The sequence below is a fragment of the Scardinius erythrophthalmus genome, assembly GCF_964197995.2.
Source record: "Scardinius erythrophthalmus genome assembly, chromosome: 5".
NCBI classification, from domain to species: domain Eukaryota; kingdom Metazoa; phylum Chordata; class Actinopteri; order Cypriniformes; family Leuciscidae; genus Scardinius; species Scardinius erythrophthalmus.
The window spans coordinates 33,068,765-33,085,409 of NC_138225.1; the positions used below are offsets into that span (position 1 = coordinate 33,068,765).

The 16,645-nt window shown below is 36.3% G+C and overlaps 1 protein-coding gene across 1 annotated transcript in view; it reads left to right on the forward strand.

Moving 5' to 3' along the window:
• Positions 1 to 16,645, forward strand: part of adgrv1 (adhesion G protein-coupled receptor V1) — a gene marked incomplete at its 5' end in the record, with an annotated part of 147,089 nt that overhangs the window by 41,526 nt on the left and 88,918 nt on the right. Inside the window, 22 exons of the mRNA XM_081366996.1 lie at positions 339 to 548; positions 1,364 to 1,494; positions 1,639 to 1,738; positions 3,559 to 3,738; positions 3,814 to 3,977; positions 4,413 to 4,500; positions 5,202 to 5,280; positions 5,393 to 5,531; positions 5,625 to 5,766; positions 5,853 to 6,118; positions 6,580 to 6,755; positions 7,270 to 7,397; positions 7,474 to 7,643; positions 8,384 to 8,530; positions 8,687 to 8,767; positions 8,883 to 9,147; positions 9,302 to 9,424; positions 10,058 to 10,280; positions 10,432 to 10,636; positions 12,761 to 12,907; positions 13,976 to 14,231; positions 14,565 to 14,767. Of these exons, the coding sequence (XP_081223122.1) occupies positions 339 to 548; positions 1,364 to 1,494; positions 1,639 to 1,738; positions 3,559 to 3,738; positions 3,814 to 3,977; positions 4,413 to 4,500; positions 5,202 to 5,280; positions 5,393 to 5,531; positions 5,625 to 5,766; positions 5,853 to 6,118; positions 6,580 to 6,755; positions 7,270 to 7,397; positions 7,474 to 7,643; positions 8,384 to 8,530; positions 8,687 to 8,767; positions 8,883 to 9,147; positions 9,302 to 9,424; positions 10,058 to 10,280; positions 10,432 to 10,636; positions 12,761 to 12,907; positions 13,976 to 14,231; positions 14,565 to 14,767 (3,623 nt within the window). The remainder of the gene's footprint in view (positions 1 to 338; positions 549 to 1,363; positions 1,495 to 1,638; positions 1,739 to 3,558; positions 3,739 to 3,813; positions 3,978 to 4,412; positions 4,501 to 5,201; positions 5,281 to 5,392; positions 5,532 to 5,624; positions 5,767 to 5,852; positions 6,119 to 6,579; positions 6,756 to 7,269; positions 7,398 to 7,473; positions 7,644 to 8,383; positions 8,531 to 8,686; positions 8,768 to 8,882; positions 9,148 to 9,301; positions 9,425 to 10,057; positions 10,281 to 10,431; positions 10,637 to 12,760; positions 12,908 to 13,975; positions 14,232 to 14,564; positions 14,768 to 16,645) is intronic.

A 16,645-nucleotide genomic window follows, 5' to 3' on the forward strand; every position in this document is an offset into this window, starting at 1 on the left:
TTAATGCAGGGTTAAACGAGTTGCTTAATACTGCTTAATACTGTGTTTTTTAGTTTTTTTTTTTCTAGTGGCTGTGAATGGTGAAATCTGCATTTCTATGCTGCTTGTTACACTCAAAAGTTTGGGGAGCAATTTGAACGAACGAATGAATGAATGAATAAATCAAATAAACCCAAAAATATCAGTCAAACAAATAAATAAATAAACATCAATCAAATCAATAAATCAAATAAAAACATAAATATAAATAAATAAAAGTGTGTGATGCCTAACTGAAGTCCATTCTTCATTTCAACAATTTTGCAGTAGATGAATGATCTCTTGTATGTTCCTTTAAGGTGATGTAAAGAAGACTCTTGAGTTTGTCATCACGGATGACACGGAACCTGAAGACAATGAGACTTTACAGATTGGGTTAGTGAGTACTGAGGGTGGTAGCCGTATCCTTCCCAGTTCGGACACCGTCACCATCCTCATCCTGGCCAATGACAATGCAGCAGGGGTTGTGGGTTTCCACACAGCCTCACGATCGGTCATCGTCAGAGAGGGTCAGTGTTTTCTTTAACTTCCAATATTTAAGACCAAGAATTATAACTACAGTATATCTATATTAGCATCCACACTAACAAACAATTACGTTCTGTTTATAATAAGAGCATGCTGCAGTTACTCGAACTCTTTAAAGTCAGGTAAATTCTGATTAGCTGTCTTTTTTTTTTTATCATTCATCAGCTGGAAATGATAATTCTGAAAGTATTTCCAATGATATCGTTATAGCTGTAGTGTGGAATTTGCTGTTCTCGTATAATTAGAATGATAATTAAAGCTTTACAATTATTATCTTTGGTGTGAACAGCCCTTTATTCTTGTTAATCCACCGCAGGTAAGCGGACCAGACTTGATTAAAAGGCATCATTATTATTTATGTAATTCCCAAAAGACAGAGGTGGGTTTAAGAGTGACATCATTTATTTAACTTCTATTAGTGTTATGTGCAAGTGTGGAGGCATTTGAAACATGTTGTAAATGGATAATTAGGTATCAGTATGTGCTCCATAGTAACTAGTACTGATGAGACGAGTGAAGAGCGATCTGCAACAGCTGCTACACTGGGGGAGATGGTTTGTGTCATCATGCATGCATGACAGGACTGGTGAATTCTATCCTTGTAAATACAGTTGTCTTTGCAACTAGAGTAATAGTTCATGTAGTCAGCAAGGAAGATTAACTTTTATACTCCCACACATCTCAGGCTAACATGAACTCCTAAAATATCAGTTAAGGGTTGAAAAACATGCAATACCAACTTATTACACTAATAAAATGGTTATAGCTAAGGTTAGATGTTCATTGTATTCAACAGGTGAGAGTTTGTCTCTGTTGGTGGAGAGAACAGCTCCTGCTATTGGAAATGTCACAGTGGATTGGAGAATTGAAGGCCCTCGAGTCTCAATGACTTTCACAGACACCTTGGGAACTCTCTTTTTCTCTGAGGTAATGTAGAAAAACATGCCGTTTGACCAGATCATTTGAATATTTATTTTAAACAGTCAAGCCCATTTATTGGTTTAGTATTGAACAACACCTAATCCTTCAAGGACAATGAGGATTAATGTTCTACCTCATTTTCGGTTTCAGGGAATGCTAAATAATACTATAGTGTTAAAGCTACTTAAGGATACCACACCAGAAGAAAGAGAGGAGTACAGAGTTATCCTGTCAAATATACAAACCAAAGGTATTTATCAGAAACATGCACATGAATGAGTTCCTTGAAAGTTTCATTCAAGTTCATCTCATGTTACCATGTTTAACAACGGCCGCTAACATTTACTGTTAGCATTTATACAAGATTTTTCTAAATAAATATTTTTCTTGATAGGTAGGGGAGAGTGGGGTGATTTGTGCCAGGGGGGGAAGTAGTTCCACCCCTTGTTATGGAAAACCATAGAATAATTTGGTCATGTGACCACACAATTTTGAAAAGCAATCGATTTTACTCATCCTCCAAAGAAGAGAGATACATGGCATGAGAGAAAAAAACAGAAAAAACTGAAAAAACAGAAAAAAACAGAAAAAACAGTTTTTTCCCTTTCAAAGTAAATTTTCTATAATTAAGGTTTTTTGATTGAAGTGTCTGGACAATTATAGACAAGTTTGAAAACATTTCACACATGTTTTAGTGCTTTAGTAGGCTACACAATGAGTCTATACAGTTAGCATGATGTTAGCTCTTAACTGCTGGATCATGCTAATTATTCAAACTTGTGGGTCTGGGGTGATTTGTGCCAAAGGGCATGGGGTAATTTGTGCCAGATCCAGACCACCTAGAGACCTACATACTTACAGGGGATAATCTTGAGAAGTGAGGAGATGGGCATGCCTCATCAGTGTTTGACTTAGGCCTACCTGCTATTTGTTTAATTTAGCTAACACTGATTTCAGTTTTGAGTTTGCACTATGTTAATAAAGAGAAGTTTTATTCAGTTTTTAAGTGGCCTAAGTCACAATAGGATGTTTAGAAATTAGCCTAGTCACTTTATTCTTATGTTACATAATTGACAGACAGCGTTCTGTCAACAGGCATCTATTGCCAAAGCCTTTTTTGCCTGAAATGATTCACAAATATCATATATTGTGTTGCTATGGTGCTCTAAATGGTTGCTAGGGCGTAACTTGATAGCTTCACAATGATCCTGAGAGACTGATTGGTCGTCTGAGTAAAATGAGCCCGCCCCCTTGTCTCTGTGACACTGTGATCCAGAGTTGTGTTCAATACAAAATCCCTATGCAATTGACCATAGTAGGGTGACAATATCTAAATAAACCTTAAATTAGTCATTTTGTATTGAATTTGTCTTGCTTTCATATAGCATACGGTTCATAACAGTAAAATGTTCTGTTTTACTTCAGAAAGCACTGGCACAATTTACCCCAACATATTTCCCCAAAAGGCACAACTTACCCCGCACCAGGGGCAAGTTGTGCCATGAGACCACTTTTTTCCCAAAAGCTATATTTCTGAAACTATTTATTTCAGATCCAAAGTTATTATTCTCAGGGATGCACAACATCCTGAAATACATGTACATCCTTAAGTTGAAGGCATTACTGTCATGGCCTCACTTTAAAGTCACTTTGAGTAAAAACTGGCTCAACTCACCCCACTCTCCCCTATATTATCATGTTTTAAGGATGTTTACATATTTTAATAGAAAGCAAGGCAAAGTTTGGGGTGGGGGGTTCAAATTAGATCTTATTTTAGCATAGTGTTAGCATTAGCTGTTGTCTTATTATCTTGTCTCATCTCACTTAACATATTATGAACACTTATTAGACACTTATTAGATGTGCTTATTCTATACACAACCTATTATTTAATCATATATATATATATATATATATATATATATATATATATATATATATATATATATATATATATATATATATATATATATATATATATATATATATATATATATATATATATATATATATATATATATATATATATATATATATATATATATATAATCATGTATATAATTCTCTCAGGGGTTACCAAGACGGGAATGGCAGCTCTGAGCACTCAGGGTCGTGAAGCAGTGGTGAGCGTGGAAGCTAGTGACGAGCCGTTTGGTTTGCTTAGCATCGCCCCCTCATCCTTAAAAATCACCACAGATGAGAAAGACACCACCATCCGGATTTATATAAACAGAGAGTTTGGTGCATCAGGTTAGTTACGCTAGAAAAATCAAACAGTGTTGTCCTGAAGTATGGGGATGTAAATATTGCTACTTTCCCCCACAGGTGCTGTAAATATAAGCTATGAGACTGTGCAAGGCTCTTTGCAGGACCTCAGACAGACTGGGGGAGCCTTAGCCCAACCAGGCCAGGACTTCAGATACGTCTCCAGCTCTGTGATCATGCAGGATGGACAGACATCTGTGTCCATCCCCATCACCATCATAGATGTATGATGCTGCTGATTTAAGATTAGCCCCTTTCACACATACAGTTTTACTGGTAAATTACTGGTAAATTACTGTTTACAAATCATGTGTTAACATGGCCATTTAAAAAGACAATAGTGTCATCATTCAGCTGTAGTCAGTTCAGTGCTGATTCAATTTAGTTTAATATGTGAGTGATATCTTACCGGTAAAAAGACAGAATGCCATTGCGTGTGGGAAAAGCACATTTGTGTATTTAAAAGGAAAGTCAATCTTATAGAAATTTTACAGTAACCTACCGGGTTTAATGTGTGAAAGGGAATAGTGACTACAGTTTTAACATTTCACATTTTTTTGTTAATTAATAAAGAATTATTTTTAGATATTAATTAAATCCAAGAAATGTTTATCATGTTTGAATTAAGCAAGAAACATATTCTTTTCTTTTTTTAACAGGATGACATCCCTGAGCTGCAAGAGTTTTTCTTAGTCAATATAACATCAGCTGTCCTCATAACCACTCTCCCAACTGCCCCTAAACTAAGTAAGATGAATAAGAAGAGAATTAAGCTGATTTAACCTTTTAAATAATGTTTTATATTCTGTAATTATTCGTTTTGCTTTGTTGAATGTGCCACATTTAATTAGGTTTTAGTTTCTTTCAATTGTACTTTCATCTTGAACTTCAATCTTGTCTCACATCCTTTCCTAGAGATTTACTATACATTGAAAGGTAATGGATACCCACACCTGTGCTTGATATGCTGTAGTGCTTTTTCTTTTTACTTATTTTCAGTGGCATTTTTTATATATTTAACACAAACATATATCCAACATAATTTGACAACATATTTGACAACTCATAACAGTCTGAACACTATCATTCCCAAAGGCATCCCACTCTCCTCGCTTATACTCAGTGATATGTGACGAGTATTGGTAGATGACTATTAGTGTATATATTTTATTGGTAGATGACTGTAGTGCATATATTTTATTGGTAGATTACTATTGGTGTAGTAATAGAGAATGATTAATAGTGTGACGGATGTCCTTGTTTTTATTTGTGCTTTTCCTGATTGTGCGCCTTATGAGAAACCATTCCTCATTGCCCCATTCATTCATTCATTCATTCATTCATTCATTCATTCATTCATTCATTCATTCATTCATTCATTCATTCATTCATTCATTCATTCATTCATTCATTCATTCATTCATTTCATTTCATTCATTTCTTTCCAGATACTGAGGGCCTTGTAGCAGAGATCAGCATCAATGCTAATGATGGAATCCAAGGGATCATTGGCTGGCAAAATATAGAGTATGAACTTCCCTTTAAACTTTTTGTCAACCTTTGTAAACAACCTTACATCTCAGAGGGCATTAATGTTTGGTAAAAATGTTTCAGTAATGTATGCATTTTTTTTCTTAAGCTACGTGGTAAATGAGACGATTGGTGTGTTAAATCTGGTTGCCTACCGTGATGCCGGGACGCATGGAAATGTGTCCCTGTTCTTTTATGCCCAGAATCTAGAGGCTCAGTTGGGTCTGGATTTCAATGCCACTCCATCAGTAAGTCACAAACACTCTTTCTTGTTTTTAATATCATTAAATATTTAGCATTTGTTGTTTATATTTATTGAGCACATACTGTATGTTACACAGATGATCCACTTTGTGGATGGAGAACGGCACAAGTTTATAGAAGTCCAGATTTTAGATGATACCATTCCTGAAGGCGATGAGACATTCCAGTTAATTCTAGCAAACCCGTCGGCAGGGCTGGAACTGGGAGAGAACATTACAGGTCTGTTATGCTGGGAGACACTAAACATTCATGACTTTCCAGGACTCGGCAGTACTGTGTAATCTTTATCTCATGTGTTTCCATAGTTACCGTGACTATTCTGGCCAATGACGATGGTCATGGAATCATATCCTTCAATAACAGTGAGCACTTCCTGTTAAGGGAGCCGACCTCTGTGTCAGGTCTGGGGGAGAGTGTGGCCACCCTCTACATCATACGAGACCCTCCTCAGGGCACATTTGGTACAGTAACGGTCCAGTTCACCATCACTGATGCCAATGGATCCCTGTACACTGATGATCTCACACCTTCCTCTGGCTTTGTTGTGCTTGAGGATGGAGTCAGATTCAAGGTATATGAAGCTCTTATTGGCCAATCGACCAAAGTATTTAGGTTTCTTTCTTTTTTTTTAAGTTTCCTATTTAAGTTTTATAAGATGTTTTTATTTTTATTTTTTTTTATATTTTAAAAAATATATTTAAAAAATGTTTTATTTTATTATATTTTTGGTCTATTTTTTTAAGACATAAACTGTCAATATTACACATTTTATTATTTAAGAGTTCACTAGCATATCCATTATTTCAAACTAGCAGGCATGGACTAAAAGCCATAAAAAAAAATGTTGATATCATGGGATCTTTATGTTTTTACATTCAAGCTTTAAATTCTTCTCCTAATTTGTGAAATAGTTAACCTAGCATATATTACAGAACATATTACAGCACAAGTCTATTTAAGTTGAGAGAATTCATAAGGAACCAGTGGTGTGTCAAAGAGGAGGCTCTCAATAGTTTCATCTTTGTTTTCTAGACTTTAGAGATCTGGGCTGTTCTGGATGCCGAACCAGAGATGAATGAGACATTCACAGTGACTCTGTCCAACCCAAGTGGAGGTGCTCGACTGGGAGACTCACTGCAGACTTTTATCACCGTACTGCAGAACCAGGCTCCTCTGGGGCTGTTCAGAATATCACCATCATTTAATAGGTACATTCACAGTCTGTTTTAAATAGATGTTCAAGCCACACACAGACCCCTACAACTCCTGCTTCTACTCTGTGTGGGTAACACTTTATTTCGATGGTCCACTTTAGACATTTTACTAACTATAAGTAACTTTACAACTACATGTCAACTAGCAGTCATTGGAGTATTTGTAGACTGTCTGCTTAATATCTGCTAACACTTTATTTTGATGGTCCCCAACAGACATTCTAGTAAGCTGCTCAAGGGCACCTCATGCATTTCCTTCCAGTACTGATAATCGAACCCGCGACCTTCGGGTTACAAGTCCAACTCTCTAAACACTGCCCCCCTCTACTGATTATATAAGTAACTTTGCAACACCATGTCAACTTATTCAACTAACCCAAACCCTAACACCCTAACAGTCTACTAACAGTCTAATGAGAGTTAGTTGACATGCAGTTGCAAAGTTACTTATAGTTTGTAGAGTGTCTAAAGCAGACCATTGAAATAAACATATGTGTGTGTTCTCCAGGACTCTGGACACCATGACAGTGGAGGAGCGTACCGGTACAGTGTACTTGACTATATCTCGCAGTAATGGGCTGGAGTCAGCTGTCAGTGTGGAATGGGAGACCCGGTCAGGAACGGCATTTGGAATGAGTAAGAAATTGCACCAGTAATTTTAATTCTGTGGATCAAAAAGTGTATAATCAAAGATTGTTTAATGTATTTGTAGGGGGAGAGAAGCCACTTTTGGCTGTGTATCAGTCTATCAGGGACAGCTTGGCGTCAGTCTGGTGTGCAGTGCCCAGTGAAGACTCTACTCTGGTTCTGAGGCTGCTCAGAGGTCCAGCTCAGAACCAGGCTGTGCTCTACAAGTGGCAGGGCGTCTTAGTGCCTGTGGAGGTATGTTTTGAATTCAGTTAAAAGTCCTATAAATGTAGTTATGGTAAGTGCTTGAGGGGTGGTGTCCCCCCTCGGTTGAAATCGTGGGGGGCTTGTGTGTACTGGCCCACTTCAAGCACTGGTTTTGGTCATTCAATGCATTTTGATGATTGCTTACAACAAAATTGCAACATAATTGTATTCACTATAATTTTAAGCATATTATTTTAATTAGTTTAAGGGCCAGATTTACTAACAGTTTGCGCCAGTGCAAACCCTCTTTTGCAGATAAAAAACTACTGTCAGGATTTACTGAAGACAAGCAGTGAAAAATTAGCGCTGAAAAGACAGAAAAAAGACAAAAAAAGTTATTTTTGTGGCTGACCTTATTACATATGCATTTGTAGGAAATTCCCTTTCAGGCACAAAATTCATGGAAGGAGAGTATTTAAATGAATCACTCAAGGTGATCACTAAAGTTTAGTAAACCGGTGTTTGCGCCATTATTTACCGCCCCAAAAAAGCATGTCTTAAACCAGACGCTAACTGGTAGATTGCGTTGGTTATTATGGAAATGATCTGACTGCGTCTGTGTTCTTTAATTTAATTTAAGCAGAACTTTCCACTCCCATCTACGCTTTTTTGGAATTGCGCTCTCAAGATAATTTGCCCTGTTTAGGAAATCTGGCCCTTTATGTTCATTTAATAAAAAGTAAAAAAATAAAAATAATTTTCTCTCTTTCTCACTCTGTTTCTCATAGTTTGTCAGCATCCAGAATCCCAGCTCTTGCGTTAGCTTTACAGTAAATGGCTCCAGCTATGTGGCAGTTTCCCATGCAAACAGCACCATGTCATTAACTGCCACAATCAGTTTATTTCGCATTCAGGCAGACCTCAACCTTACTCAAGTGAGTATGCTGCTGATTTAATATTTTCCTTAGCTTCCATCAACAATAGCTGCATTTGTGCTTATCATGTGATAATTGTAAACTGGTTTATCTCACTACGGCCAGATTTGTATTGTGGTGCTTTTGTATATTGTTCAATGTTGTCCCCTTCTGTAGGAGCAGACTCTTACTGTGAGCAGTTTCAGTGTCAAACACTTCTCCACTGAACTCCAGCAATATTTGATAGTTTCTAGTGAGGTAAACTAAAACCGACATGCAGTATAAAATAGAAACTTGGAGTTCTACATGGGATATACATAACATAGTAATAGCAAGTAATTCAATATTGAGATCATTTCCTTTTCGTCCTAAGATCTTTGTGTGGACTGGAGGATCATTCTCCCTCCATCAAAGTCTGGGGTTACAAGACATTACCACAGCCGTACCCTTCAGACGAGGCAGCAGCAACCTACAGCTCCTGGCCGTGTGCAGGAACAGAACATCATCGGTGTGTCTCATCTACCAGTGGAATAATGGACGTTTCCAAAACCCTCAAACATTACCAGTCAATACACGAGTCAAGCAAGTGGAATCATTTCAGATGGGAGGAGATACGTTTCTCCTCATCGTTACTGAAGGTAATATTCACACGCAGTCCGTAGTACTATTGCAGTTTAATAGCATTTTCAATTTGAAGATGTTTTGACACTGTTTGAAATGAGCTTTAATTTCGCTTTCTCCCATGTATCAGTAACTAACGTTCACATTGTCTTTATTATTCCCCATGAAAAGGTCCAAGCCCAACATGTGAAGTGTTTATGTGGGGTTCTCAGCAAAGCTTCTTCCAGCAGACACAGTCCATCCTATTTCCCGGCCTCTTTTCAGTCCACCCCTTTACCCCTCCTTCGGGAATATGTGAGTTGCCAGACAGTATAGTGCAGTCTGTTTAAATAATAATGCATTTAGTGTGTTTCCACTATCATTAAGCATACTTTTACCCATATTTAAGATTTACCGAAATTATATGGCTTTGTGTATTGGTATTTTAATTTATATGTAATAATAATAGTGCTTGCAAGGCAGAATTGTATTGATATTCCTCAAACATGTTTGGGGTCTGGTTAGGGGTTTGTTCTAAACACTTAACTCTTATGTATTGAATTTCTGCTACTATATCAGACTGAAACACTAATGTACATACTTAATTTAAGCTCTATTCAAACATTTACTTTTAAAAGTTAATGTTTGAATACAATTTAATTACAAACATTAACTTGTAAAACTTTTTGACTTGTTGCATTTAAAGCGATTATGTTATCGTAACATTATATTTGCATCCTCTTTCTTGTATCTACACTACCGCACAATATTACTGTTTTCACTGTATTTTTGATTAAGTAAATGCAGCCTTGGTGAGCATAAGAGAGTTCTTTCTAAAACACATCTTACATACCCAAACTTTTGAATGGAAGTGCATTTGCACAATGCATATTTACCCAAAACCATCAGTATTGGGAAAATAGATTAACCAGCTTCTTTGTTTCTTAGCCCACCTGTTGCTTGCGGGTCTAAATGGTTCGGCCTTGCACTCATGGAGGTCAGATCTGAGGCAGTTTGCTGAAGTGCTCAAGTCTCCATCTGCACAAGAGTTCCTGTATCTTCCTGTTCCATCTCTCAATTCCACCAAGAGTCTCATCGTAGCCACTGGAGAATCAGACTCTGTCATATATGAGCTGACATCTGTGTCCAATCAATCTGACTTCATCCCCAAGTATGTTACTGTTGTTAAGTAAACTATAGTAACAAAGCAATATTGTTTGATTTCTGTATTTAAAATTATTCTTTGTTGAGTTATACTGTATATCTTTTTCTAGCTCCTTCTAATACTGATGTTCATTGATATTTCCATCTCTTATCCTCAGTTCAGGAGAGCTGTTTTTCCAGCCAGGAGTGGGTGAGCTAGACATAGCAGTGAATATAATTGATGATGATGTTCCTGAGGAGGAAGAACATTTTCGTGTCAGCCTCAAGAACCCTAAAGGAGGAGCAGAAATTGGCTTTCGTGGTCAAGTGACCTTGTTCATTCCGGCAAACGATGATGCTTATGGGATTATAGGCTTTGCACAGGTATCAGAATCAAATTATAGTGTATGATGCTGTTATCTGAATATGTAACTCCCAAAGTTTCCCTCAATAATATAGCCAAGGCAAGACACCCCAGGTGAATGGGGTCAAAAAAAACCTTCCCCAGTGAATTAAAATATAATTACATTATAAATTGCGAACATTTTTTGAATTACGAGTTTTCTGAAATGTTATGTTTAAAAATGCATATTATCTAATTAGGCATTATCTACTTAAATATACATTAAATTTGCATACATTTTATTTTTAAACCGAAATCTGAATATTGGAATTTATAGAAATAAAACTGTAAAGTTTGGTGCATGTAAGTGCGACTGAAGTGGAGATTTTTGGCTCAGTGCAGGAGCAAAAATTATGGAAGCTTGTTTCCGCCACAAAAAAAAAAAAAAAAAAAGATAATTGCGACTTTTTATCTCACAATTGCGAGTTTACATCTCGCAATTCTGAGTTTATTTCTCAGAATTGCGAGATATAAAGTCAGAATTGCGTGAAATAAAGTCAGAATTCTGAGATATAAAGTCAGAATTGCATGATATAAAGTCAGAATTCTGAGATATAAAGTCAGAATTGCGAGATATAAAGTCGCAATTGCGTCTTATAAAGTCAGAATTCTGACTTTTTTTCTCGCAATTGCGACTTTATATCACGCAATTCTGACTTTATAACACATAATTGCGAGTTTATATCTCGCAATTCTGACATATTTTCTCAGAATTGTGAGATATAAAGTCCAATTCTAAGGGGGGAAAAAAAGACGGACTTTTTTTTTTTTTACCTCAGAATAGTTTATATCTCACAATTCTGACTTTATAACACGCAATTGCGACTTTATATCATGCAATTCTGACTTTATATCTCCCAATTGCGTGATATAAAGTCAGAATTCTGAGATATAAAGTCAGAATGCTGAGATATAAAGTCAGAATTGCGTGATATAAAGTCGCAATTGCGAGAAAAAAAGTCAGAATTCTGACTTTATAACACGCAATTCTGACTTTATATCTCAGAATTCTGACTTTATAACACGCAATTGCGACTTTAAAACACGCAATTCTGACTTTATATCTCGCAATTCTGAGAAATAAAGTCAGAATTGCGAGATGTAAACTCGCAATTGTGAGATAAAAAGTCGCAATTATCTTTTAAAATGTTTTATTCAGTGGCGGAAACAAGCTTCAATAAAAAACTCATTTTGAGAAAACTGCTAAAAAAAAAAAAAGTATTGTAATTGTAATCTACAGACACAAATAGTTAAAGTGCAATACAATAAACACTTAAATGTATATTTTGGTTGCTTTCTTTCCACTACTCTGAAACAACAACATGAAAATCCAAATAGCCCAAAATTTCTAAATGTACCGTGCATGAAAAAAACTATGTTTTTTGCCTGAAGTGTCTTTTCTTAATGCTTCTAATGTAAAGTAGTGTCCATTTCACACAGCTGTTATCTTTCAAAGACTAAAAATGTTACTTAAGGGATAGCTCACCCTAAAATGAAAATTAGCCCATGATTTACTCACCCTGAAGCCATCCTAGGTGTATATGACATTCTTCTTTCGGACGAATACAATCAGAGTTATATAAAAAAATGTCCTGGCTCTTCCAAGCTTTATAATGGTAGTCAATGGGTATATTTTTTGGAAGTCCATCAAGCGCATCCATGATAAAAGTGCTTGAAACTGCGTAAGTCGACTTGCGTATGGCCGTCTGCCGGAAGCTAGTTATTTTAGTCGATGAAGTTTTAAATATGGATATTTTTCTTACACAAATACATCGCTTTACTTCAGAAGACCTTTATTAACCCGCCAGAGCCGTTTCGAGCACTTTTATCATGGATGGATGCACTTTGATGGACTTCCAAAAAATATATACCCATTGACTCCCATTATAAATCTTGGAAGAGCCAGGACATTTTTTAATATAACTCCGATTGTATTCGTCTGAAAGAAGAATGTCATATACACCCAGGAAGGCTTCATGGTAAGTAAATCATGGGCTAATTTTCCTTTTAGTGTGAACTATCCCTTTACTGAAGCTGTTTGTGTGCTGTTTGTGCTGTTTGTGAGTGTATAATATATATTTATAAACACATTTATTTGTATATAGAACTCTTTAATGAGGGAGGTTGATGAGCTGGAGGATGATAACCCTGTTTCTCTGAGCATCGAGAGGAGGAGAGGCCGGTTTGGCAGACTAACAGTACACTGGAGCGCCTATGGTAGTCTGGATGACATTTTTCCCACTTCAGGAGTGGTGAGAGCTGCTTGCAAACCATGGGTTTTCTGTTTTCTGTTTCAATTGCCTATTTTAAAAGGTATATTTTGAACTACAGGCTGTCATTCTAGTCCAAATCACAGCTCTAACTATAAGCTGCCATTTTCAGCAGTTATACTTGTGACTGAAATATGCAAGTGACCATTTTTAAAAACAATAGACTATTTAAAGAACCAATTATGCAATCGTATGTAAGGGATAATCCATGGCTAGCTGTGCGTTAAATGATTTTAATGCACAACGTGGAGGCAAAGAACCACCGTGGAGTGCATTCAAATCTTTTAATGCACAGATAGCTGTGGATTATCCCGCTCAAACCATGGTCATTTGCCAGCATCAACAAGTTAAAGCTGTTATTGATGTTTACAGCGCAGTATTTGACCAGTAGGATAAAAATTATGGTAATTTTCATCAGTTACGGCTCATTAGATCTAGCATCCTGCCCGCTTTAAATCAGACACAGAGATAAAGTAAGGCGTTATATTACATTTATTTGAATTAATGAATTATAGCATTCATTTGCATTAATTATCGATCGAGAGAGAGAGATGAGAGAGAAATGAGAGAAATGAGAGAGCGATTAGAGATGTGTCTGTCTCTCTCTATTAACGAAACTGTAAGTTTAATTACTTCAAAACCAGTGATGTTACCCCCTCGTTGCTGAGAAATATAGCGTAGCAATTCAGCAGCAAAGCTATTTTATTAATAAAAGTTGTGGGTAGCATTGATAACAAGGTTCTGTGCTCTGAGACAAGAATGTTTCTGTGTGTGAGCAGCGCTATCACTGATCTCTGTGTGCGAGTGGTGTGTGTGTTTCAGTGAAAACAGCGCATTAATATAGAACGGTCATTAAATTGACTTGGAACTACCTGTGCATTAAATGGTTTTATTGCACTCTTTCTAGCCAATTAGAAAACAGACCGTGGTATAATATTATATTAATATTATATAAACCTCTCAATTGGGACTTCAAACATGTCATCAAATAAACATAAAGCACAAACATTACCGACCTCTTTACACCATCTTCATCTGTTCTCCATGTAGGTGACATTTTCTGTGAGCCAGGCTGTTGCTACCATATCACTGAATGTATTAGCGGATGACATTCCAGAGTTAGCAGAAAAAGTCACCATTGTCCTGACCAAGGTCACAACGATTGGGATAATTGATTCATCCAGAGGAGCCATGATCGACCCTCAGCGTGCCCAAGCAAACCTTACCATTAAAGCAAATGGTTCACCTTATGGAGTCATTGGCTGGCATCTGGATTCCCAGTACTTCATCACGCCAGAACCTCAAAGTAATTCTTCTGTGTTTAACTTTGTCTCATTTGAACTTCTGCACAATAATATAATGAACGGTGTATGAATGGCTAAGATAGCCAATTAACATTGCTGTGGTGTACCGCTAAAAATTAAAGTCAACATTTCCTGTAATCCAAATTACCGAGAAGAAATATGTACATATTTTCTAGATATATACTTAGTCTTGGAATAGTTAAGATGAATTCAGGGGAGGAATTCATTTGTCAGTGTTGTTATACATAATTGCCCCATTCATTACAATCTGAAAATATTTGCTCTTGAAAGACAGTGATGTAATTTCTTTTCCCTTTTTATGCCTTTCACTTCAGAGAACCCAAGCAATATTACACTAAGTATTGTGAGAGATCAAGGGGCATCAAGGGATGTATTAGTTTATTACACCACCAAAGCAGCCCTTCACCTGCCACCTGTCAATCAGGCTAGTGAGGGGACTGACTATGTAGCCAAAGAGTCCACAGTCGTCATGATGGAGAATGCTACTGTTGTTTTGGTATCCATTACCATCCTGCCGGTGAGTACCACAACTTCACTGGGATGCCATATAATAACAAAACCTTCAATATGTTAAAATGATTCCTAAGCATAGGGATGCTGTGGTGTATTGGTCTGATAATTTAAAAGTTGTAAGTTTAAACCTTGATTACTTAATTTACTGACTACTTACAACTGTGGCTTAATATTTATCATGCTGTTAGAAGCCAAACATGAAAACCAATTACATAATTGACTACTCATTAATGTTGTAAATATATTTCACATTTTTGAATTTGTATTATACACTAGTGATTTAAAATAAATTAATTAATACTTTAATTAGCAAGGACACATTCAGTTGATCAAAAGTGATAGTAAACAAATGTATAACAAAATATTTATATTTCAAATGAATGCTGTTCTTTTAAACTTTCATCAAAGAAACTACTACCTTACTAGGGAACTCAACTCTGCGTCATAGTGTTGAATCTATGGGAATGCCCTCAGCATGCGCCGGTGTCTAAGCATGTGTGAAATCATGCCAATTGTACTGGCCGAGGCAGTCATATAACATCACTGTGCCGGCAAGACTGTAAAAGGGCACCTGCGTTAGACGTTATGAGCTTCTTTGTCTTCAGGAAGTGCTCTTGTGTGTTGTGAGTCTTATTTATTGTTGTGTGTTTAACAAGATGGATGTTAGCATTTACAGTAGAAAGTGTGCATCGCCGCATCCACGCTTTATTTCGGGTGTTGGTACACACAATCTATGTGTACTAATGTACTGCTAGGGCCCTATTTTAACAATCTGAAACGCAAGTGTCAAGCGCAAAACGCAAGTAACTTTGTGGGCGGGTCTTGGGCGCTGTTGCTATTATACCGGCGGGATAAATGACTCTTGCGCCCGACGCAAATCTAAAAGGGGTTGGTCTGAAGTAGCTTCATTATTTATCAGTGTGGTTTGGGCGTAACGTGAAATAAACCAATCAGAGCGACATCTCACATTCCCTTTAAGAGCAGACGCGCTTTTTCCATAGCGGATTGCTATTGTAACGGCGGATTTGCCAGGCGCGCGCCAGGAGCGGTTCACAGCCGAGGAGACCGACGCTCTCGTCACGGCCGTAAAAGAGAGAGAAGTTACATTGGGGATGGAGAAACCCACCCAAATTAACTTCGTTTAAACAGGCGTATGATAATTTGGGTAAATGTGTAAGCTAGATGTATGCTTTTATAATAAATTATCTATCTATCTATCTATCTATCTATCTATCTATCTATCTATCTATCTATCTATCTATCTATCTATCTATCTATCTATCTATCTATCTATCTATCTATCTATCTATCTATCTATCTATCTATCTATCTATCTATCTATCTATCTATCTGTCTATCTATCTATCTATCTATTGTAATAATGTATGATTTGCAAAAATGAAAACTGTTGCTTCTTATGAAGGACTAAAAATGACAGAACGAAAAATAAATAAATAAAAAATAAAAGTAGAAATAAATAAATAAATGCAGAAATAATAGTAAAAATAAATACATTTTGGTAATATAAATGGCTATTTCTGTATTTTTACATGTATTTATTTATATATTTATGCATTTCTATATGTATTTATTTATGTATTTATACATTTATTTATATATTTATGTATTTATATATTTATTTATTTATATATTTATATATGTATTTATTTATAAATTTATTTATTCCTACATTTATTTATTTCTGTATTTCCACATTTCTACATTTATTTATTTCTGTATTTCCACATTTCTACATTTATTTATTTCTGTATTTCCACATTTCTACATTTATTTTTCCCTGCGCATGTATGCTAATTGACCAATGGCTAACCACGCCCCCTCCACTCACTCAGTCAACATTCGGTAACAGGCGCTTTGGCAG